At 42.8% G+C, this 24586-nt stretch overlaps 2 protein-coding genes across 14 annotated transcripts; both read left to right on the top strand.

Moving 5' to 3' along the window:
- Positions 1-3014: 3014 nt before the first annotated feature.
- LOC144990511 (DNA polymerase lambda-like) lies at positions 3015-8340 on the top strand. Of its 11 annotated transcripts, none has more exons than XM_078944036.1 (9): positions 3017-3138; positions 4509-4713; positions 4807-4983; positions 5170-5287; positions 5370-5711; positions 5801-5974; positions 6232-6360; positions 7462-7630; positions 7705-8340. In XM_078944036.1, the coding sequence occupies exons 1-9, from the start codon at positions 3102-3104 to the stop codon at positions 8058-8060; spliced, it is 1707 nt and encodes a 568-aa protein (XP_078800162.1). In that variant the 5' UTR covers positions 3017-3101; the 3' UTR covers positions 8061-8340. The 11 variants fall into 11 exon arrangements, with proteins under 11 accessions (XP_078800164.1, XP_078800163.1, XP_078800162.1 ...); XM_078944040.1 differs by lacking the exon at positions 3017-3138 and adding an exon at positions 3384-3522 and having other exon boundaries at positions 5373-5711; XM_078944039.1 differs by lacking the exon at positions 3017-3138 and adding an exon at positions 3384-3522.
- Positions 8341-9182: 842 nt separating this feature from the next.
- LOC101174809 (WW domain binding protein 1-like b) lies at positions 9183-23981 on the top strand. 3 transcript variants are annotated; one of them, XM_023960043.2, is made up of 5 exons: positions 9185-9564; positions 11653-11721; positions 16554-16656; positions 19932-20093; positions 21178-23981. In XM_023960043.2, exons 1-5 carry the CDS (start codon positions 9502-9504, stop codon positions 21984-21986), a joined length of 1206 nt encoding a protein of 401 aa, XP_023815811.2. In that variant the 5' UTR covers positions 9185-9501; the 3' UTR covers positions 21987-23981. The 3 variants fall into 3 exon arrangements, with proteins under 3 accessions (XP_023815814.2, XP_023815811.2, XP_023815812.2); XM_023960046.2 differs by lacking the exon at positions 11653-11721 and having other exon boundaries at positions 9183-9564; XM_023960044.2 differs by lacking the exons at positions 9185-9564; positions 11653-11721 and adding an exon at positions 12961-13252.
- Positions 23982-24586: the final 605 nt, after the last annotated feature.

The raw sequence follows: 24586 nt of genomic DNA, 5'->3' as shown, positions 1-24586 counted from the left end.
TTTTTTTTCCAGATTAAAAAGCAAAGTGTGAGAAACTCACACTGACGATCAGCGTGTTGTTGGCGTGTGTGAAGCTGAGGGCGGCGCTCTCCAGAGGCAGACAACATCGATCAAGATCAGGAATACAGAACTTTTTAAAATACCTGCAAAGACACATGCAGGATTACAAACGCACGGTGCGCCGGCAGCAACGCGGATGGTTTGTCTACAGCGCCATCTATAGGGAGAGTCTGAACATTGCATGCAACAAGTGTGCAGCGCAGGAAGGTACTTTTTGTTTGAGGTCTTTATGACGACACATGGGAGCCGGTTTAGCTCGTGCTGGTTTGCGGCGCCTTCCGTCCGTGAAACCAGGGTTCGACTCCGGGCTGCTCCCTGTTCCCTTCTCTACCCCTGTGCCGGTTCCAAGCCCGGTTTGAGAAGGTTGCGTCAGGAAGGGCATCCGGCGTAAAACATTGCCAAGTTTACCATGCGACTTGTTCGCTGTGGCGACCCCTGATGGGAGAAGCCGAAAGAGGAAGAAGATGACGACACATCTTTCAGACGGCTCCACAAAAACACTGAAGACATCTTTCTGGTAGGCGAGGTTCCGGATTCTCCACTGAAAACAGGCTGTGGAAACCAGAGAAAACGCTGCTGAGCTCTGCAAACCCAATCATTACTAAGCTGAGGTCAGGTCAACATAAAAGCAGAAAAAAAAAAAAACCCACATTGGAGCAGCTCTCTCTGATTATGTCCGAGTCCTGAGATCCCGGGGTGTTGACCAGCGGCTCCCCAACCTCCACCTGCCAGGGGCTTTGAGCTCCCAGTGGGCTTTTATGGCGCCATTTCCGCACTGAAACACATTCAGAAGACTCATCCTGACTCTACCGCCGGCGCCAGTACCTTCATGCTGCAGAAAAGCTACATTTGATCCTCACTAATAAGTTCGTCTGTCTTCAAGTCGTATTCTTCTGCCATCTCTTTCCCATCAGAGAAGAGATAGTGGATCTTCCGCTTACCTGCAGGTAGAATCAAAAGTGTTCACGAGAAATACTAAATAAAAATCTCAAGCTGTGAGGTTATGTTATGTTTATTTATCTCTTTCAACAAAAATAATCAGAAAGTGTCGAGCAGGGACGGAGATGTCCGGGTAGAAACCCACTACAACTGCGGCCCCCCCCCCCCCCGCTGTTTAACTGACCACCACGAAAAACTGATTTACATTTGATTTTTGTTTGTTTTTGAACACCGATGAAAACCATTGGGGCCTAAATATTTACATGCAGTCACAACAAAATTTTATTCATCACTTGAAGCTGAAACTTGTTTAAGCATTTGCTCTAAACCAGTGTTTTTGTGGGAGATGGTCAAGTGTGCCGTGAGAAATTGCCCTCATTAACTGATCTAAAAACATTTAACATCTCCAGGAAATCAGCTCTTTGTTCATCCAAACAGGCCCTGGTAAAACACATAGAAGTTAAAAATATGAAATATCATAAAATTATTTTTTCTTTGTGTTTATATGATTCTTTTAAAGACATTTTGATAAGAATAACGGGATACCGTTAGCTGCAGCTATAACTGTGTAAGGAAAAGTCCCGCCCCTTTAACTGTCTCCACCAATCATTCTTGAAGGCTTAATCACATGTCATCAGTATGACCAATCAGAAGTGGTTAAAGTCTTCGCTTCCTTGTTTCGATTTAGCGCAAAAAAGTCTCTCTGTTCTAAGAAAAATACCAGCTAAAGCTCGTCTTTAGCGGTGTAGCTTTCCACAGAATCTGGTATCAGACTGTGGAACAAGTGAACAAAACAATGAAGCTCAAAGACGCTGGTCTTTCTGCGGTCGGCGCATTATCGGCACTACATCTCCCATGATGCAGTATAGTGACTGTCTTAGCGCACAATGAGTCTCTCCTCTTAACGTCTTAAAACAACGAACACACATCAAACAGTTTTTGAATCTTTTGACTAAATTTTTAATACATCTTTTAGAAAAAAACAGCTGCAGCTTCCAGCTTTTTATGCAACAATTATCACAAAAATGCATGTGAGATTGCAGAGCGGCTGTAGATCAATACAGACTATGAGCTTATTTTTTTATTTTTTTTTTTTATCTATTTTTTTGGATGCTGGTGTGCCGCGGGATCTTTTTCAAGGTTAAAGTGTGCCGTGTCTCAAAAAAGGTTGAAAAACACTGCTCTAAACAATAAGTGGGGAGAGGCATTTGCCAATAAAAAAAAAAGAAACTCTTCTACTTTTAGGTTGAATTAGCAGATAAATGCAAGGTAAGAATCTTCATCATTACCACCCTAAAATAAAAATATTAGAAGGCAAAACACACACAGTGTATATAATTAAAATACATAGTTTATCTGTATAAGTGCAGTAAAAAAGGACACATGAATTTCTGATTCATGCCAGCTGTATGTAACATAAAGGAATTTTGAAGAAACGTGTTTAGTATTTGCCCTAGACCTTTGCAACAATAAAAGCCTGTGAAAACAGTGGAATGGTCTATGGCACAGACGGATATCTGATCAGAACTTGTGTGGGTTCAGAATTAAAATGCACTTTCATTGTTTGGTACAAATACTTTAGATTTGGGTCCCCATCCAATCAGCGCATCTGTTGTCCAAATACTGCCCTTTCAAACTCCTCCCATTTAATTACTAATCGTAGATTTGCTTTCGGTCTGTTAATAAAAAATGCAGTTTGGGTTTATAATCAAACTAAACAATACTAACTTGGGTCGAAAGATGTTTTTTGATGTCTCATTTAAATCGCCGTCTGAAAGAGCTTTAATGTTCTTGTGAACAAAAAGCATTATTAGCAAACAGGAGCATCTTCATGGTCAGGTTGAGTGGTATGAGGCTCAGGATTCACTGACACTTGAGCTGCTGTGACTTGTTTTTCTCATGATATTATTTTCTAGCTTGTTGTTGCTATTTTCATAGATTCGGAGTTTCTTAAGTAACGTGGAGCGTCACATAGAATATCTAAAGTACTGTTACTGTTAGTATTTTGTAAATACGAACGCATCTGCTCGAGTCTGTCTTTTCGAGATTCTGGTATTAACGTAGATGGAACTGTAGGGACAGCTAGCTTGTTGCCTAGCAACATGATTAGCTATGAAGTGAAGTCCAACTTTAGGAAAGGTAATTACGTCAGGTTAATACATTTTAAAATGTTTTTATTTATTTAAAGAGTATTGTATCTTTTTTAACTTACCACCCTGTATGAGCGCCGTTTTTCTCGATGACTTCAAAACTTCGGTCCAGCTTTGCAGCTCTGCCATTTTACACTTCCGTCTCTCAGGCGGTTACCACGGAAACAAGTGGCGCGAAAATGTTATTGTGTAGTTAATTTTGAACGATAAAACTATTTCTTAGTATTGTCTTATATGAAATATAAGATAATAATTAACATTATTAGTGAAATACAAATAAATTAAAACGCATTATTTTTGTGACCTCAACCCGGAAATGAAGCATTCATAGAAGGAACAACTTCCGCTTCAGGTCACCTGTGTTTGTAACAGGGTAAGAGCTAATATTTTATAGTACAGTTGTTTTAAGCAACAAATGTTCGGTTTTATTTCAAAATGTAGAAATATTTCAATTTGCATCAAACTGCAGATAAAACAGAAAGGGATCAAATTAAAACTGTTTTCTGTTTTCATCGTCATTCGGTGTGAATGAGCAGCTAGCCATTTACAACAAGCGGAGGAATATTGTTGGCCTTATATAGTCCTTCACCATTGTGACTGGATATTTACAAAAATATTAATTACGGTTTTAAAGGAAACACTATAATACAATTCAGAAAATTAACCTGTTTAAAGAATAGTATGTTGTGCCAGGCCCTGAATCTTGTCTAAAAGAGAGAAAAATGCTATCCTCCCTTACTTTTCAATCAATTTTAACTTCAATGATCGTCTTTTTATGTTTTATTTGTCTGCATGCAAGATATTAACTTCTTTTATACTGTAATTTAGCAAGTTTATCCTTTTCTTTTGTACTTTAATTTGATTTTTCCTCTTTAGAAATACTATTTTTTCAAACCGAGTTTTAATTCTATTATTGTGCTTCTTGAAATGACAAACCTCGTCTTTGTTGTTCCAGTATGTTGAGTCCTAAAATAAAGTTCTACTTTTACGTTTTCACCAACTAAAAAACTCGCAAAACATTTTTTTTTCTGGCTTTGCTCTCAAATGAACATAAACAGGATGTGAAGTGAATTTCTCTAAAAACTCAAAAATCTCTGGATTATTTGGAAGGACAATGCTTTACGCAGACCTTCCAGCTCATTTGCTATTACGCTGATATATTTATTCTAACTCCATATTACAGCCCTTTACCTCCGCCCAGTTACTTGCCACAGACACAGTCTGTGCCAGAAAAACATGTTCCCGTCCATCTAAATTCTCCCTTTTCTGTATTTGGAATTTAGTGTTCAAAGGTTGCTTGATGAGAAACCAACCCGTTTATTTATCTTTGGCTCATGTAGTCTTCTGGTCTGTGTGCAGGCCAGCCGTTCCTCTTCTCAGATGGAGAGATGGAGCCCCGTCATGGGATCATGAAGGCTTTCCCCAAAGTTAAAAGAGCCAAAGTGCTACAGGGACAGGATGCCCCTCCGATGAAGAAGAAACCTGACGAAATAGAGGTTAAGGGGGGAAACCCTTTTAGCAGACTGACAGTGTACCTTCTGCCTGCTGGGATTGGAAATGCGAGGTGCCAGATATTCCAGAGACAAATTCAGCAGATGGGAGGACAGTTGGAGAGTTCATTGTGTGCTGCTGTCACTCATGTTGTGGTGGATGACAGCATGGATGGAGACAGGGTTCTGCGATTGCTGAAAGTGGATGGCCTGCCCTCTGGTGTTCATCTGGTGAAATGCAGCTGGCTGAGCATGTGCATTAGTGAGCGGAAACTCCTGGATATGGATGGATACAGCCTTCAACTCCTGGATATGGATGGATACAGCCTTCTTTTACCCAAGAGGTTCATGGTCATCTTTACATTTTCTTTTGGAGTTTTTGTCTCAGATCAGGTTTTTTCTGTATTCTTTTAAACCTCTAGTGTTCATAGTTCAAGATGTTTCTTTCATGCATATCAAAACACATGATTTCATACATAAATGACATATTGGTATATGCTTTACATCTTTTAAATATATTGTCCACCCAGGAGCTCAGAATCAAAGCTGGAAAGTGTGAGTGAAAAACAAGCGGATTTCAAATCGATTGCAGAAAACTTCCCAGATCCAGAGACTCTTCAAACCAAGCAGGAGGAAGCTGCACTCACGGTCTGTTTCCAGGTCACAGCATTCTCAGATGAACCTGTCAAAGATAAGCTTTTCATCACGATTTATCTTAACACCTTTCTAGCAGACAATCCCAGACACTAAAGAGGAGGTGGGTGGGGAGGAAGACTGCGTCTCCCAGAGCGACCTTGTAGCTCTAATCACTGGTCAGCACCCCGAAGAAGAGAGCCCAGGCGCAAGTGGAAACCCTGATCCAGAGGCTGTCGTGGAGAAAACGGTCCCAGGGAAGTGGGTCTGTGCTCAGTCTTCCAAGTCTAAGACTAATAACTTTAATAAGCACATCACAGACAAGCTGGAGTTACTGGCTAAGGCCTACACACATCAGGGGGACAAGTGGAGGGCTTTGGGGTACTCCAAGGCTGTCAATGCACTGAAAAGCTACCACAAGCCAGTGACTTCATATCAGGTAGAGCTTGCTTTAAGAGCTGCTGGTTCCACTGGTTTTTAGCATGTAATCAACTCTCTCGTTTTCTCATTTCAAATCACTTTCTCTAGGAAGCATGCCAGATCCCGGGAATTGGAAAGCGCATGGCCGACAAGATCGATGAAATAATGGAGAGCGGCCACTTGCGTAAGCTGGATCACATCGGGGAGGCCGTGCCAGTGTTGGAGCTTTTCACCAACATTTGGGGGGCAGGAGCCAAGACTGCACAGCTGTGGTACCAACAGGTGAAAACACAGCCTACGGCCTCTGCCATGTCATTCCTCTGTAATACTAACGGAGGTGGTTTCATCCCAAACTTTGGGATTTATGGAGCTGCTCCAGTTCCAGCTGGGAAACAGGATATTTAGCTGTTGTTTTTGTTTGTTTTAAAGACTCGTGAAATGTTTTTTTTTAACTCAGAGAAACTGAGTTTTTTGTCATTAAGTTTTCTTGTTGAATACCAGCAGTCTCCAGAGGAATTTAGTGTCTTTTTTGCTGTCAGGGATTTCGCACCCTGGAGGACATCCGCACCAAAGCTCGCCTGAGCGCTACTCAGAAAATTGGCCTGAAGCACTACAATGACTTTCTAGAGCGAATGCCCAGAGAGGAGGCAGCAGCTATCGAAAAAGTGGTAATAAATCTTCATTTGACCCATCAAATGCTTGCTTTGTTCTGTGATGATGACTGAAACATTGACTCCTACAAATGTTAGGCTGCATTCCTATGCAGGTGATGGGATCCTCCTTTGAACCATCAGCCATTTGTGAATTGAAGCCCTGAGGTTGGAAAATGTTTGCTGTAGCTTTGCTGCACGATGATGTAAAAAACAGAGAGCAGCGTCCCAAAGGGGAAAAGGAAACTCCAAACCTGGACTGCTCTTAAGTTGGCCAGATAACTGCTGGTTTCTCTGTCAAAGAGCTGCTGACCGGGATTTTCACTTTCCATCAAAGCTGCCAGTGAGAGATTAGACGCGAAGAAGATGACAAAAGCATGTGTGTGTCCTTGGTCTGCGAAATAATGTGCTTTGCAAGGATGCCTCCATATTTAAGGGGGAAAAGTTAAGCATTTGCTGGTGGGGGGCACCAGAGGAAGACTGCAAAAGGAAAGGGTCTCTTTTTTCACGTAAAGAAACTTTCACTTTTCAGCCCTGAAGAAACCAGAGGGCTGGAGTCTACTCACAAACATCTCTGGAAGATTCCTGGAGTTTTCAGGAATGTCAGTGACCCAATCATCATGCCCATCAGGGATGAAGACTTTGCTCCTGATGCACAGATTTCTCTGGAAATGTTTATGATATTCTGCTCTGGAGAAAGTCCTTGTACTTTTAGGTTGAGGAACATTTTTGGAAAAAAAATTCTCAATCTTTGTATGTTTATCAAAGGGCTTCTTTTTTCCTTTGTCTCTATAAGAAAACCCAGTAAAGATGATCATGTAGCAGACCTGACATCAATCAACGTCATTACTTGAGAAGTTCTCCAAGCCCAATTCTTTCATTTCCTGCTTCTTTGGTCATTTCTTGCCCCGATTTCACTATGAAACCTGCAGCAGCCTTACATTTGAAATGAGCTCATTTAATTCATCAAAGTCAGATTCCTCCGTTTAAACATTTACCTTGTCCATGTTAGGTTGGGAATAGAACATTGGTTTAGAAAGCATCGGAAAATCTTTTTAATTGTGGTCAAGTTTTTAAAAGGCCCAGAACTTTAGTCATGCAACGGCTTCTTCTGTGCAGGTGAGGGAAGCTGTGAGAACCTTGGATCCGGGACTCGTGGCCGTCGCCTGTGGTTCCTACCGTCGGGGAAAGGCGACTTGTGGAGACGTGGACGTACTCATCACTCACCCTGATGGCAAGTCCCACAGAGGCGTCTTCAGCAAAGTGTTACAAATCCTCCATGATGATGGTAATCTTATTCATTTGTAAGCAATGTTATTGGATTTTCATGTAGGAGAGGGTGACAAAGTTTTGCCATTTTAGGGTTTTTGACAGACGATTTGGTGAGCCACGAGGAGAATGGAGAGCAGAAAAAATACATGGGTGTGTGCCGGTTGCCGGGCCACCGTCATCGCAGGTTGGACATCATCATAGTGCCTTACGACGAGTTTGCCTGCGCACTTCTGTATTTCACCGGATCCGCACACTTTAACCGCTCGATGAGAGCCCTGGCAAAAACAAAAGGCATGAGCTTGTCGGAGCATTCCCTGAACAAAGACGTGGTCCGCCAGGGCACCTCTAAAGTCTGCGCTGGAAGTCCAGTTCCCACACAGACAGAGAAGGATGTTTTTAGTCTTCTGGGGATACCATACAGAGAGCCGCATGAAAGGGATTGGTGATTATTCCAAGGGAAAATACACCCCAAACTGTGATCCTTCGCAAATACTTTATATCATGGCTTTCAATTCTTTAATAATTTTACAGAATATTAGGAGGAGCTCATTTAAACCTCAAAGTACACTTTCCAAATTGGAAGTAAAACAAGGAAGTATCAGATGTTGCAGTTCCTCAAAATACCACTTGATGTTGGTCACGGACAGGAGTAATTTCCCATCGACTTCCATGTTAAAAGGTCAGATTTCACACCAAAAATAAAAGCATTCAGCAGTGTATCGAAAACCTTTTTGATGTTTATGACTTTTTTTTTCCAATATTATGAAAAGTCTTTGGGGTGGTGGGGGAAGCAAAAGTGGTTAGGTTGGTACACCTAACAGTTTTAAACTTTATTTTGTCCCGGCCCAATTGCAGTCTTCTGATGGTCGTGGAGATGGAAGGAGCAAACAACTGTCAGTGCGCCCCTCCTGCTTAAACTCAATTCTGGAATTAATTTACTTATTTCTGGACAAAAGTTGGCTGCAAACGTGGCAGGAGGATTTTAAAGGATCAACGGGGATGCTGCCAGGAAGTTGAAGTGTTTCCGTAGAGTGTTTGATCTACAAAGTATTATTTTAATTAAATAATGTGGGTCATGGTGGAGAGGTAGAGTGGTCAACCTCTGATTGGAAGGTTGTGGGTTCGGTTCCCGCTCTGCACGCCCATGTGTCAAAGAGTTCTTAGGCAGGACACTGAACCCCACATCACTCCATCGATTGTGTGGGTGAATGGCACTGAGACGGTGAAGTGCGTTGGACCTTCTAAGAAGGCAGTAAAACGCTAAATAACCATTTATTATGAGATAGACGGAAAGTCAAGTAGATCTGTAGGTGGACTGGCTGTGCAGTCAAACGTCTTCTACATGAACATTTTGGAGTCCGGCTGACCAGAGGTTCAACATCCTGTCCTGAACCCGCACAGACATTTTAAAACAAAAATGATTTCCATTATTATCCAAGCTATGTTTTTGTTCACCTGACTGCCTTAAGACGAAGAAGAAAAAAACACGCTCATAAATGGACATGAAAAATAGGCCTGGTGCTCACGCGCACTGCTCGATGATTGGTCAATATCTCTGCAGCTGGTTCGAGCTGACCAACCACGTTCCAGTCCGCAAAACAACTTCTGCTCCGCGGTGCGGTCCGCCTGTCACGTTGCGCACATGGATCCGGGCTCGGTGACCACACCACACCCAGCTGACCGGAGCGGAGAGTCCTCTCCGGGGAACGCCTCGTGCAACAGCTGCATCCGGAGCACCGGCTGAGCACAGAGGAGGCGGCGGCCTCTCGACACGACGCGAGCCAGCCCGGAGCCCGATGTTTTCCCTGTAAAAAACTGTTCGAGAGTCGGCCTGCTCATGACTCCGCGCTTCCGCTTTCTCCTGGATTGAATGTTTTTCTCCTAAATATGGGATTATTTTTACAAGCTGCTGTCGCCTCCGTCTCTCCCACGGAGTCAGCGGCGGAGGAGGTAAGTTGAGCCCCACATACATATGACGAGCTATCAGCTGACCCCCGGCTGAGTTACTAAAGAGTCCGAGCGAGCTCGGAGAATGTTGTTTTCTGACGGCTTGTGTCGCCTAAAGCCGAGAGAAGCAAAGAGGTTCTCCGGGTGAGCAGCCTGTTAGCTTCCGTGGCTAACCCAGTTAGCATGGCTAAGGTGTTTTTATTTTCCGGAGTCTGCGTGTCTGCTGCGGACTCCTCGCCTTCTCTCAGGTTACCAAAGTTCTTTAAGAAGATTTTTTTTCACATTCGAGCGACCGTCCTGACAAACATCACACGCGTTCACGTTACTAACAGGCCCCGCAACGCTGCAAGCTAGAAAAACACTTAGCAGGCTAACATTTCTGTTAAAGTTTGTGTCAGGTTATAGTAGATATCAGGGTTTGACTTGTTATCACTAAAGGTAGAGACAAACTCTTTTTTGGAAAGCGTTTGGTCTTGCTTTTGGTTATTACGAACATTGAAAATGTTGTTCATGTATCACTTTGTGTTACATATTTCTGAAGGGCTTTATAAATAAAGTTTGATTTGATTCTTTAAAGTCTCGCGATTCTTCATGAGTGATCCCAGGAACAGAACAGAAGGTGTTTTTAAAGACAGCTCTGGCCTTCACCCACTTTCATGCTTTAGAAATCCTGTGACATAATCCTTGGCATTCTGTGTCCACTTTAATGTCAGCATTAATGCTGTGAGGTTCACCTGCAGCTCCGCCTCTCGCTGCTCCAGGTGTAGACAGATCCACATTCTGGTTGTGACTACTGATTTCATAATGAGAGGTCAGCTGTAACAAAGGCATATCACTGCAGGGCGACGGTTGCTCTCAGAACACCAGCATTTTTAGTTTATTTTTTAAGGCAATAAACATACCAACAATATAAATGTTCTTACTTGTGGTTGTTCACCTTTTGCCATATCCCTTCAGGGGTCGCCACAGCACAGAACCGGCTTTCACTAATTGGCTCAGCTGGTTTGGCAGAGATTTTTACAGCTGGAGTCCTTCCTGACACAACCCTGTATTTTCTCCGTGCTGGGGACCGGCACAGGGGGCCCCAGTCTTGGGGTCTTTTGTGGTTACATAGCTGGACAGTAGCATAAGGGGTCCTGACCAAGGACCCACACTGGATGAGGATCATCGCGGCCCCTGGGGCAACCAAAAATAGGTTCCCATGAAGTTACTAACACGCGGCCAATTGAGACACCCAGCCACCAGCAAACGTACTCTAGTAACTTTTTTAAAAATTTTGTTTTAAAAGCATTTTTTTTTTGTTAAAGTATTTTTCTTTAGAAGATTAAACAAAAAATCGGCTGTAAATGTGTTTCCAAGGACTTCTTACCTGTTTTATAATTCATTGTTTGGTTACTTAAGTAATGCTGTTGTAGAAGTAATTCTACTTCTGCTTGACTGCAGCCTGTGACTCATAAGGCCCCTCCAGTCAATGTCAGTGCAGATGCACATCCACAGCCACACACATGCAGTCTGGTTGAATCAAAAAGTGAAAGAAACCTCAGGAGAATGGCAACAGTCCAACTTTAAGCGTGAAAGCTAACGGGTATCAGTGTTGCAGTTCTCTTTTGAAAGTGGCAGCACTTTTCTGGCTGGTTAACACCTTGTGTGCAGAATGTGTTGCGACAGTTTTCTTTGCTAAATGGAGCAGAGGGAGGCTTTTTTTAATAGATGGTCCATCAATGAGCTGAGAAGTGGTCAGATATCGGGTCTAGAGCTCAGCCCTTTCTAATGAGGATGGCGTGTTTGTTCACAGAGGACAGTTGGTCTTTGAAGGTTTTCTAGAAAAATGGCAGACCAGAGTAGTCAGTGGAAGTGGTTTGGGTAATTTGGGATGAGGTAAAGGATGTGTGTGTGTGTTTATAATAAATATGACAACAAAGATCTAAGTTGGAACCTTTTCAAACGAAGATGCTCATCATTTGTATCAATCTGTACGGCTGTTAGTGAAGAAGTTGCTTGAATGCATTTGTTTTCCATCAGTTGTCATAAATGAATCACTTTCTAAAATAATTGAGCCGTTTTTCCTTCTTTTGTTTTTGTTTGTTTTAGGGGGACCAAAACCCAACCAAGCAAATGTGGGAGCATAGATTTATGTGGGACAGTGCGGGTCACAGAGAGGTACTGTAGTCCTAACTTAGGCATGTTGTTGATTTGTCTGACATGGAAATTAGTATGGGGGCTCCCTGCTAAAGCACATGATTCACATTTGATGATATTGTTTTGCTGTTTTTTGCTAAATGCGTGCGTTTAAAAGACTTGAGAGCCGTTTCATGCTTGTGCAGAGCGTGGGAATCTGCACGACCCTCTGAGATCCTGTAGGACCCCACAGAATGCCGTGTCCATTAACGGGGCAACAGATTCAGCTGCTGGGCAGTCAAGAGGGACACGTGGTCACTCGTACATTTGGATTTTCAGTCCTTTTCCACAGCCGAGATTTAACTTTGACACGAACCGAAGTTTGAGTCCAATAAATGCACCTTTTTCAGACACAAAAAGTAACCAGTCAAAGACTTGTTTCACTGAGCGCTGCCTTTAAAGTAGTTCTTAAGAGGGTTTAGTAAGAAGGTCTCATGTGCACACAGACTACCTTCACTTGTCCCTCCTGCACATGATGCACAACTTTGGTCCCCCAAGTCCAGTTCTTACCGTTCAGGCGTCCCAGCAGTGGTTGATGGGTTTTTTGACAGGAAACGCCATTGTTTCTTGAGCGATCCCTCCAGCTCCTCAGATGTTGGGTTTCAAGGGTTCATCAGTGTCAGCGCTGTGCCTCATTTTGATCAGAGATACTTTTTGTGGCTGAGCCAAAGAATATTGAAGAGGGGGTGTGGGCAGGACTGTGAGGTGGATCAGGTCTATGCCCAAGGACCTAACGAAGTTCACGTCCTGTCGCCGTTTCTGAGGAGATTTTCAACTCTTTTCAGCAGCTTCTTATTAAGGCATATTATGTTGCAGCGCTGCAGTCGCTTCAGTAACCAGATCAGTCTTTAATCAGCGTTTCAGCATGAGAGAGGTGGATTGTTTGGTTGTTGCATACTCAAAAGGGAGATGGGAATCTGGTCTTTGCGGATTCGTTGCTCAGTCGGTTGTTTGCCAAGACAAGCTGAGATTGTTTTGTTTAGAGCAGACGTTTTTGTTTCCCTTGGTTATTGCATGTGTTTGTTCTGTGAATCCTGCGCCGTCCCGCACTGAGCGTCCTGTCTGGCAGGCAGATGTGAGGAAAACAAGTCTCACCGAGATGAGAAACAGGAGATGCCGTGAAATCGTCCTGTGCCCAGCTGGCTTTTCAGGAATGTCGTGTTGATAAACAGGCCTGCACTTCTTCTCCCTGTCAGCGTTTTCTGATGTTCGGGTCTGGTGTGTCACTGATCTGTGTTTCTGCCTCTCGCTTTCTCACTGCCTGATCATCCTGCAGAGGAGTAGCTTGGAGCTCTGCTGGAGCTTGGAAATTTCCGTAAAGCAATCCGTGTCCAGTGTTTGGGCTGCGTTGGAGTGGGCTGAGGGTTGGTGTGTGGGTAGGGTCGAGAAGCAAAGAAACAGACGGGCTCAGCATTTGCTTCCAGTTTCTGGATCAGGACTCTTCATGTCCCTGGATGCAGGAGCTCCGCCGGTAATGGAAACCCCACTTTCTCATCTTCTTCTGCACTCTGAGGTGACTGAACAGATCCGACTGGACTTTTTGAACAACTTTTTCTGCCCTTCCTATTGACCATCCACCCTGTGTTCTTCCACCTGTTGGCTTTTCACAGTGTGGATGGCTGGTTTTGGTTGTCCATGCTGCTCATTTGCTGTATTGACAGTTGACACAAGACAACATGTTGTTGGAGTTCAGACAGTCGACTTCTGTTGGGGTTTGTTCAGTTTTCTGATCCGATCTGCTTTTATTCTGAATTAATTCATGCATTAAAACCTGAAGGATTTTGTGGGTTGACACACGTCTGAAAGCGTCTCGCTCTCATGACTGAGGTTCTTCAGGCTTGCAGATATTTCTAGAAACGAATGAACCCTAGTTTTCCATTGGTGGAGTGAGGCAAGTTGTATCTCTAATGAATCTGCTAAATATGAAGGAATATTTTCAGCATCTTTGTTTCCCTTAAAACTTCTGGGATGCTTTAATTTTTTTTTCTTTTTTACCTGAGGGCACAAAATGACAACTGAGTCTGCAGACAATAGTAAAATAAATCAATAAAAACTGTCGTTGGCCTTTCAAAGGGCTCGTCGGGGGATACTTTTTAGACTGTATCATTGCTAAATTGATGGATTGAAAGCATAACTCTGAATAAGTGGCACTGGCATCAGCAGCTCCTTCCTGAAACTGCACCATGTTTTGTTTTTGTTTCCAGAAGAACACAAAGTTAAACAAGATAAAATCAGGAATGATTTACAACAAATTATTATTGAACCTAGATAAAACCAAAGTGATGTTTTTTGGTAACAGCTACGCCAATACTGAGCTCTCAATTAAAATGAATAATGTCTCAATTAAAAGTGTTACAGAAATCAAATTCTTAGGGGTTTTTAATCGATGACAAACCAAGTTGGAAGCAACACATCAGACACATACAATCTAAAGTCTCCAAAAGTGTTTCAATCATAAATAAATCTAAACCTATAATAGAATACAACAGTAGATATTTATTGTACTGCTCCTTAATATTACCATATTTGACCTACTGTATAGAAATTTGGGGGAATAACATCTTGTCTTTTTACTTTAAAGCTATCTTGATCATACAAAGAATTTATTTTATCAATCCAGACTTTTAAAACTTTATGACCTTGTGGATTTTTACACTGCGCTACTTCTATACATAGCTAGCGGGAAATCGTTACCATTCAACATCCAAAAACAGTTCTTAGAAAATGAAGGAGGCTTCAAACTGGGGATGTAGGAACTTCAAGATCAAACTGATAAGAACCACAAAGAAAAGTTTCTGTGTGTCGGTGTGTGGCATTAAACTCTGGAACGGGTTACGTAATGAGCTCAAACAATGTTCAAATATCCAAATATTCAAGAAAATGTATAAAGAAACTCTGATTTCATGATATGAAGATAAGATGAGTTAAGGATCAACAGGTGTTTGAATAATTCCAAATACATGTGTGAACTTTATTTTGGTGAAATAATCAAAGCTCAGTTAGTGTTACATTGTAATGTGCAATGATGATCACTGAAATGTTTTAAATGACAATCTATAAACCATTGATTTTCTTTACTTGATCTGCAATGTGTAGCAATAATCACTGGTTTAATGTGATAATAAATGTGTTCTAATAATAATCAATGGTTATTACATGATGGTTATCTAAAGTGTGAATCATTAACGTTCACTGATAGGATGTAAGAATTCTTTCTCAGGATAATCAATAAGCACTTGGATTGTGTTACTTGATAACTTGATCTGAAATGTGTACAGCAATGATATCTGGATTCATATGAAGTTGTTTGTGATTGTAATCAATTAGTATTACATATTTGTGACATGATGTGTGATTTATGAATGAAATCATGAAGGGATGTTTTCAGATGATAATCAATATGCACTGGATTTTGTAATTTGAAAATAATCTACCTGATCAGAACCGGATTACGAAAACTATGCAAAACTATCTAATCAACTCAGTAGGGGTGGGATTATATAAACTCGCTTCATCCCACTAAGCTCAGCATGTCTTTAGTTAATGATCACTATATTTAATTAAGCAAATGTAACTTGGTGTATCTTTCTTTTTGTCTGTTTTTTTAATCTATGCATTTCATGAATTTCTTAAAATGCTAATTTAGTCGCTTATTTCATGCATTTCTGTAACGAGTTTGATAAATCTTTTTTTTTTGCATTGATTAATATTTGAAATTTAAAAAAATCAAATAAAATCCAAAACAGTCCAAAAATAAACCAAACACGGCGCAGTAAAGTAATAGTCACGTCTACAAAAGCAAGCTGATTCATAAAAACAGTTGTTTTTGGGGAGAAATGTTTGCTTTTCTGTTGGTTTCCAAGGAAAGAATTCAGCTTTATTCAGTAAAGTTCAGGGTTTTTTAAGTTGAAACAGTCACGTAGAATCTGGTTTTCATGAGTAAATTGATATCAGATTGGATATTTGACAAACTAATGTAGAATTATTATTATAATAATAATAATCTTAAACTTATGAATTGAAATGGATTCAGTATTTTAGAAGTTAAACTAGCTCCCAGTAACTCGGCACACAGCTGAAGCTTTGAGGTCTGGAAGTGATATGACCTTCATTTAATAACTTTCTCTATTTCTGTAAAGGGCTGATTTCAAACAGTAAAACTGTTTTAACACATTTTTTATCAAGTTCTTCTCTTTAGTCTTGTTAATAAATGCAGTACGCTGTTTTATTTGATGCAGTAATACCCTCAGAGATTTGTCCTCGTCCCTCTGCTTTACTGAGTTTCATTTTTATGTAGATTCTGTCTCTGCAGCCTGACCGGTTTCTCTTAGTAAACTGGATCAGAACTTTTGGAAGTGTGTTTGAAGTCAGTGTGATAAGTGCGTTCTTCTCATTTTTGGAGGACGCTATGGGAATGGTCGGATGGGATTTAATTAGACCTGGTCAGTATCGGGACACTCATGAAGCCGCCGTGGATCATCTGTCAGCACCTGCTGGCCTTCATCCTAAGACTTCACCGAAATACGAGAGGGTGAAATGACCAAGTGATGACATTTTTGTCTGAGGAGTCACCTTCGCTGTGTTGTCAATCTAGACTACAAAACAAGTGGCGGGCAGAACTCTGACACCACAGAGGTGAAGGATGTGTACTGTAAACAACAATCAGGCAGGAACTCTGCTTATTGCCGTGCACATACAGCTGCAAGCACAAAAGGCCAAAGTACAGTGCTGCTTTAAACATAGTTTTCATTTTAGGTCTTGATTTATCGTCTACTTTACTTGAAGTGACCGTGTTTCTCCTCCTCCTTTTGCAGAACCTGCTTCGCTGTGAGGGCGTGAACAACCAGACCTACTTCTGTGAGGCTGGACACTGCTGTGGAGAATCCCAGTGCTGTAGTTACTATTATGAGCTGTGGTGTAAGTCTTTGTCCATGTTTCTAGTTTCCTGCCTAACCCCCTCTGTTTTTACATCCTTTTTTTTTGCTAAATAAGATTTTCACTGACGTGAACCTCCTCAGTGAGTCTGAGCTGCATGGCAGGTTGTTTTTTTTTTTTTAAGGTCACAGTTTTTCTTCTCAAAACCAAAATAAACCTTTGAAACCTTTTGTTCAAAAGCAACCGTCTCTTGGATGGTCCTCCTGGTTCTGCAGGTGTGAAAGCTCACCTGAACTCTGGGTTAGACCGAGCGAAAGACCTCTGGTCGTCTCTAGAACGAGGGTGTCTGTACTCTTGCACATGAACTCTGGTGCAGTTTACTTCAGTGTGAATGCAGACGGACTGCCTTGCGATGCAAAAACAGTAAATGAGTTAGGCGCCGCCCACTTGGAGTTGAAAACAACTAAATGTTGGTCATAGGGCAGATGAGACCATAAACAGTTGAAAAAAGTCAAAAGTCGAAAGTTGTTCCTCTTCAAGGTTCAAAGGTCTGTAATGTTCTGCATAGGTGCACTTCACAAATTAATCTAGGAAATCATGTTTGATTCTTATAGAATTTATTTGTATGATGGTGCAAAAAAATCCGTATTTGGTCAATAACAAATATTCACCTCAATGCTTTGTGATTTAACCCTGGTTTCAGTGACGGAGGTCAAAGGTTTCCTGTCCACCAGGCTTGGACACATTGTAGCTAGCAGCTGTTCTGGTCTATTTTTCCATGAACGTCTTCTCAAAATCTGTGATGTTTTGGGGGCTGTCGCTGGGCTTTCTCATTCTCTATTGGATTGGAACCCAAAGGCTAGCTAGATCCCTCCACAACCATGAAGAACGTTTGACGTAGCCCCTCCTTTCGGTTCAGTTCAGAATTTCATAGGGCTCGGTTCGCCACATTTCGGTTCTGTTTAACAAATCTGCCTGATATGAGCTGCTATTTTATGAACTATTATTTTGTTGTTATTTATTGCATCTGTTTTGCTTCTGAACACCTGAATTTCTCCCTTGGGAGATTAATAACGTTTTTAACTCTCGATGTATCTATTTTCTGTATTTTTCGGTACAAAAAACTAAGGCAGAAAGAAATTACTCACAAAATGCAGTTATTGGTTTTACATAACAATAAATAAAATTGACCTATGTAGGTGATCTGCTTACTAAAATAAGAAAAACTATTCGCTGCCAGGAACCAAAAGCTTTGGATAATTAACACTGGCCTGGAAAAAACCTTCTAACTTGCACATTTTTTTTCTTGTAGACCCGATTGTTACAGTCGGGTGATGCCGTTTTAAGTTCGTTAACAGATTAGATGTATTACTGTGGCATTCGCTAACTTTGTGTAACAATGTCAACACACAGCATTTGACTTATTTAATTGTGTTTTCCCTTCATGGATTCCGACCACGTGTGGAGTAGGATGAGGCAAGCTAGTGAATTAGCAGCTCGGCTCTCGTTTCCTCGCTACCATTGACAAAGCAGCTGGGTCGTTACAATCCATATGCGGCTAAAAAAGATAAAACGAACTGAAACGGTACAGAAGGGAACCGAGCCGAAACTGCCGTACTGAAAAGGTTCGGTTCAACCACGTGAATCGTTACACCCCTAGTTTTTGAGATCATTGTCATAAAGGATGATCCAGATGCGTTTCATCCTCAATGTGCAGACTGATGGACGGAGCTTTTTGTCCAAATCTCACCATACATGGATCCTTTCACGCTTTACTTCATATGGATCAGTCGTCATTAGGGATGGGTACCGAGCCCCAGTATTGAACGAGCCCCCAGTATCCATGGGATCTGACCTCAACGGTTCTGCTATCGGTACTGGAGAAGTCGCCCTTTTTTTGTGTCCCACAATATCTCAACGTTATCTGCCATATTTAACTCACCAAGTCAGTCAATTTTCCATTAATTAATGATATTAATTTTTCTATTCTCGCTGAAGAGGAGAGGTCTGTCTGGCTATTTGTGTGCATGGGGGGGGGGCTGTTGTTCAGACAGTACGCGGCGCGCGCACACACACTAGACAAGGCAGCGGACACACGAAGAATGAAGAACTGTTGGCTTTCTGCAATCTACCTCCACCATGTTCCCCTATGCAACTGGATTTTATTTTAGAGTGAACAGTTTAGTTAATTTGTTTTATATTTCCATCATGGCAGCATTTTTTCAAGACATTGCAGTTTATTTTTCTTTAAATGACTTCTTTTTTCATGTGTTTTACTTTTCAAGTTTGAAAATGTATACAGTAAAATGTTTTGTTAAAAAAACAATGTTGTTGCATAATGAGGAAATAAAACATTTTATGTTCTTAATTTGTTATTTATTTTTTCGTCCTCAAAACGTATCGATAAAGTATCGTTAAAATACTGGATCGATGAGCAGTATCAATAAGAGTAGTAGTACCGTTAAAACCTTAACGATACCCATCCCTAGTCGTCATGTTCCCTTTGAAGAGAAGCCGCCCCAAAGCGTGACGTCTCCACTCCCATGCTTCACAGTGGGTATGGTGTTCTTGGATGCTTCCCGGAATTCTTCTTCCTTCAAACTCAGCAAGTGGCGTTTATTCCAGAGTTTCATTTTGGTCTCATCTGACCAAATGACATTCTACCCATCCTCCTCTAGATCCTCCAGATGATGTCCAGAGAACTTTAGCTGTGGACAAGGGCTGACGTGAGCAGGGGGCCCTTTGAAGCACGTCAGGATTTGATTTTGTTGTGTGTTTCAATAGAAGAGCTTCTTAAAGAAATAACAGGTCTGAGACCTGGGAATTAATAAGCAATATTAAACAAAAAAAATCTTTGAAAATGAAACTTTTTTTCTTTATATATTACAACACAGGTGTCACATGACTGTTGACCTTCTGATTTGAAATCACTGATATTGTTGGTGAAACCAGAACTGTAAGTTTTCTTCACAGAGAGTAGCAGCAGGAGTCTGATAAGCTGCTATCTCTACCCCCCCCCCTGCTGACTAAGCCACAACGGTTTCCAGTTTAAAAAGAAAAACGGCTGGACATCAGTTGGCTTGCAGCTCCGCTTGTTTTTAGAATATTGTGGATTTTGCATTTAAATGATCCTCACAAAGTGAACCAAAACTTTCTGTCCTGCTGATGTTTACTCCAAATTTTCTATTTTAAAGCTAGAGTACAGCTGTTCCGAGCTTTGTGTTGGAGGTGTGGTTGCTTCTCCTGTTGTGTGCACGTTGATGCACAGAAAGAGCTATTTGAAAAGGGAAAAACAAACCTGTGCTGCTCTTCCTCAGGGTTTTGGCTGGTGTGGGCCATCATCTTCATTTTAAGCTGCTGCTGCGTGTGTCACCATCGCCGCACCAAACACCGGCTGCAGCAGCAACAACGGCAGCACGAGATCAACCTCATCGCCTACCGGGAGGCTCACAACTACCCGTCCGTGCCCTTCTACTTCAGTAAGAGTCGCCTCCGTCACGCAGCATGCGTCACAGATCTCTGTGATCCAGATCCCAAAAAGATGGCAGTAACGTCAAAGCTCTGGGTCATGTATGGAAAGCAGCAGAGTTGTTGTGTCTCTGAACCTTGCTGGTGGTTTCCATTAAACCAGGGGTGTCAAACTCCAGGCGATCAGGGCCGGTGTAGGTACCAAAACTGTTGGGCCTGCAATAAGTGTTCTGGGGCATGACACTAATGATGACGTCACACTACGGTAACCCCACTTGGACAAACTGCTCGGGCTCTACATATTTTCATTTCAGGTTTCCTTTTGTAACTTAACGTTCATTTCCTTCATAACTTGTGTCTGACATTATTCTTTGTAATGTTTATATTTTACCAACACCCACTTTGTAAAAAGGTCTGTGGCTGTTCGAACGAACCTGCTGCTCCGCATGAGCAAACCGTGTCTCTGAGCAGAGCAGCTGGAGTCTCGTAGCTTCCTGTTTGCTGGCGGCTGTGTTTGTGTGTGCTTTGTTACGGTGTGCGGTCCGGAGAAGGGTTCGGACCGCTGTCCGTTGGACTGCTCTGCGTGAGGGGGCTGCCGGTCAGTTCTGCCAATAATAAAGCACTGGCCACACGGATTTAAAAAGCTTCAAGCAAACATGCACTTCATAATAATAATAGCAATAAGAAAAGCCCGTTTAGAAGATCATCTCGCTCTATGTCAGAGCTTTGTTTGTTTACAACGGAACTCATAACTTCCACGATTGCACCAGAATTTGTCCGGACCAGTCACTTTCTTACACGTCATCAGACCAACATACAGCCAATCAAATCGTGTGACGTCATCATTAGTCGAACACTTATTGCAAGACGATACGTTTTGGTACCTACACCAGCCTCCTGGTTTACAGAATTCCTGCCTTATCTGCTGCTAATCACCTGGATCAGGTGTGTTTAGCCAATAAGGAGCAGGTTGACCCTGGGCCTCGAGGCCCGGCTTCTGACACCCCTGCATTAAGCAGCGTGACCCACATTTGTCTCTCTGCGGTTTCACAGTGACTTCAGCTGAGTCCTGATTGTCTTTCTTTACCTCCTCAGGGTTTCTGCCCAACTACCTCCTTCCCGACTATGAGGAGGTGGTTAACCGGCCGCCGACTCCGCCCCCGCCTTACACCGCCTTACTGACAGGACCGTCCTCGGTGGCTTCCAGCCCCCTAAATCCTGGGCAGCAGGACGGCCACTGTTCCACCGTCCAGCCCCCCCCAGGCCCTCCCACCTCGGACAGCCTGTGCTGCCGACCCACAGAGGAGCCGCCCCCCGTCTCTTTGGACTTCACGCCGAAGGCTGAAGGGAAACGCGTGCAGACCGCAGAAGATGCAGACACGATACTACGAGGGGGGGGGCTCGGCATGGAGCGGCTGTCCAGCCAGGGGGTGAAGGGGGACAGCGAGGAAGATTGCAGGGACCCGCTGATGAAGGACTTCAGTCTCTCAGAGGACAAGGAGCGCCTCCCCAACGGCAGGAGGAGGCGCTTCACAGGGGACTCCGGGATTGAGGTGTGCGTGTGCGGCACGCGCGGAAGCAGCGTCTGCGGGGGGGCCGGAGGGACTGGCCAGGAATGCAAGGAGTTGAGGGAGCTGGAGAGCCTGCTGGGACAGGACGAAGGAGACGACGACGATGAGGAGGGGGGGGAGGGGTCCGGGGACTTCTGCGACAGCTGTGGTCATGGAACCTCGCTCCGGGGGGAGGACGACCCGCCGCCTGGGGCTGCAGACAGGGGGCCGACGGGCTCTCCTTTGCCCCCTGACCACCCAGGCGGGAGTCCGCTCCAGGAACCCGTGTGCCTCCTCCTGCACACCATCAACGAGCAGGAGGGAGGGGCCCCCAGCAGCAGCTTGGAGGGCTGAAGGGGCCCCTCTGTCTGAGGGACTTATTGATTCTTTTTATGAGCATGCCCCCCCAACGCACCGCAGCAGTGGCCTTAATCTGTGTAGTTCTGCTTCATTTGGGGGGAGCCGTGGAGCTTACCCCCACCGCACACTCGCAGATCTGCATCAGTTCTGTCATTTACCACAAGCAGCAGTCCAGACTTCAGTCCTGGGGGGGGCAGGAGCCCTCAAAGGCTGTTCCTCGCTGCCACTGAACTGTTGAAGATCATGCACAGCAGGATCATTTTGGGAGGGGGGGATGCAGCATGGAGCTCCTCTGCGGTCATGCGACTGATACTGTACTAGATGTGCAAGGACATCATGCCGGGGGGGGGGGGGGGGGGGGGGGGGTACATGCTTGTAAAGAGCTTTTCAGTGATTAAAAACCGCTCTGCCTGGAGGTTCACATCCTTTGACGAGTCGGAGCGCGAGCACTTCCTGTTTGCACAGTTTTTGTAGAAGTTGTAGCAGAAAACCCCCCCCAACTTTGTTTCCTGAGTCATCGGGACCGTCGGAGCATCAGCCAGTGAGGCTCCCAGATGCTGAGATTTTTACCCTGATATGATGATTGTAGCTCATGCCTGAAAAACCCGACTGTGCTGGAACAATCAGTGAAACTGAAAAAAGCAGCTGCCAAAAACAGGAATGTTAATCTTCTTAGAGATTAAACGGAAAAGGGCGAGCGACTTCAGACCTCGTACTTGCGTGTCAGTCTCTTTCAGCAGGTTTCCACGCTCACCAGCTTTTACTTGACTTGAGACCATCTGTACTCGCAGTTTTCCCATGAACCTCCTTGACTGCTGCCTTACAATGGACCAGTGAGCGACGCTGAAATGCAGCTCAGCTGGTTTTAAGGAAAGTTCTGGTTTTCTTCAGCTCTTCATGTTCAGTTAAAACAGAGCAACGTTCTGTAGAAGACAAAAAGAAACCCCGTTAATCCTGACTTACTCCAGCACGACGACAAGCATCCAAGAGGGCAATCTGCTAAAGATGCAAAGGTTTGGAGGCTCCCATCTGACCGACTTCTTTTGTTTGCACAGCAGAAGATTAGAATTCTTCAAAAAGTGGAAAAATGTGCTAATGTTTGGTGCAAAATGAGATTAAAACGATGTGATAATTAATCTGCAATTATTCTGCATTGAAACTCAGGAGAGACGCTTCAGGCATGAGGCTTTCTTTACTCTGACTCCACATCCAAAGTTTCTGAGCTGGTCTTGAATGCATCACAGATGCGTTCTGGTGTCAGTCATTTAGATTTCCAATTGGAACTGTGTTGAAAGCAAACGCCCCCCCCCCCCACCCCGCCCCCACCCCACCCAGCCGTGTGCACACGCAGCCTCTGCTGGAGTTTTCCTCCCGAGTCAAACGGGTTAAATGGATTTCTGCTTCCATTCCCTGGGGAACATCTCTTAACTCCTCTTCAGTCTAAATGTCAGCTTCCTCCTGGAAAAGTGAGCTGCGTGGTTACTATAGTTTTCATCCATTATGGCCTAAATACACTCTGAAGTGCTTTAGATAGAAATGCTTTTGTAAACTCAAAAAAGTGTACTTGGAAACTTTTAGTTAAGGAGCTCTTTTTCATATCATTCATTTTAAAATTGAAAGGGTTTATATAAAGAATGAAGAAACCACTTTATATTTGGAAGTGCTGTACGATATTCTGTAGCTTTATTCTGAACCAAAATGTGTTTTTCATCTCTTTTTAAAGGAAATCATTAGCGATATTAGTACGAACCGTTTTGGGTATTAAGTTCTACTTTTGAGGAAAGAGTTAAACTTTTGTTAAGATTTTAATCTGAGGTTGTTTGAAGGGTTAATCCTACTAACTGTATACGTTTGTAAAGATATTGGCTGATTTTGCCAAAGACACTTTGTTATGGTTTGTGCTTTTGCACATACTTGTTTGAATGTTTCGATCATAAGCCATTCATTGTAAGATGGATGTATGTTCAATAAACATCGGATTTACACAAACCCATGTCTCCCACGTCGCATTTGTTTGTGGTGGGCATTTACTCTGGGGCTATTTTTTTTAGTTGGCAGTTTTATACACTTGCAGAATGAATGAGCACATCCTGAAATTCAACCGAACCGTTTCCACACAGAAGGTCAAAGTTAAACACCTTCGGTTCAGCATTTACTAAATAGGTTTATTTTCTAAAAGACCAAAGAGGGAAATCCTGTTATGGATTGAGTGAAAGGAAACACTGCTGTTGAATTGAAAGAAACATACAGATACGTTTATTTAGACCAAAAATGAAAGCTTTCATTCTAAATGTCAATGTAAAAGTGGAATTTGTTCAAGCTTTATTTTATGTCATCTTATTGTTGATGGAAATGTTTACAACCTTTAAGAGATTTGTCCTTTTAGTATGTTGGAAGTTTTCGATCTGTTATTTTCCAGCTGCTGGTTCATGAATGCCCCACCCGCTGAAAAAAATTAAATGTTAAATTTAAAAGAAGTATAATTATTAGGTTCATTCAACAATTGGGAGACATTTGGGCTTCAAAATTCTTGAAAAATAAACTTTCACTTTTCTGACGTTCTGCTACATATTTATCAACAATAAGTAATAAAC

Source organism: Oryzias latipes, assembly GCF_053564925.1.
Source record: "Oryzias latipes strain Hd-rR chromosome 1 unlocalized genomic scaffold, Olatipes_Hd-rR_3.1 chr1_Y_3".
In the NCBI taxonomy this organism is placed as follows: domain Eukaryota; kingdom Metazoa; phylum Chordata; class Actinopteri; order Beloniformes; family Adrianichthyidae; genus Oryzias; species Oryzias latipes.
Note: the sequence above shows the minus strand (reverse complement) of the source record. Positions and strands in the feature narration are given on the sequence as shown.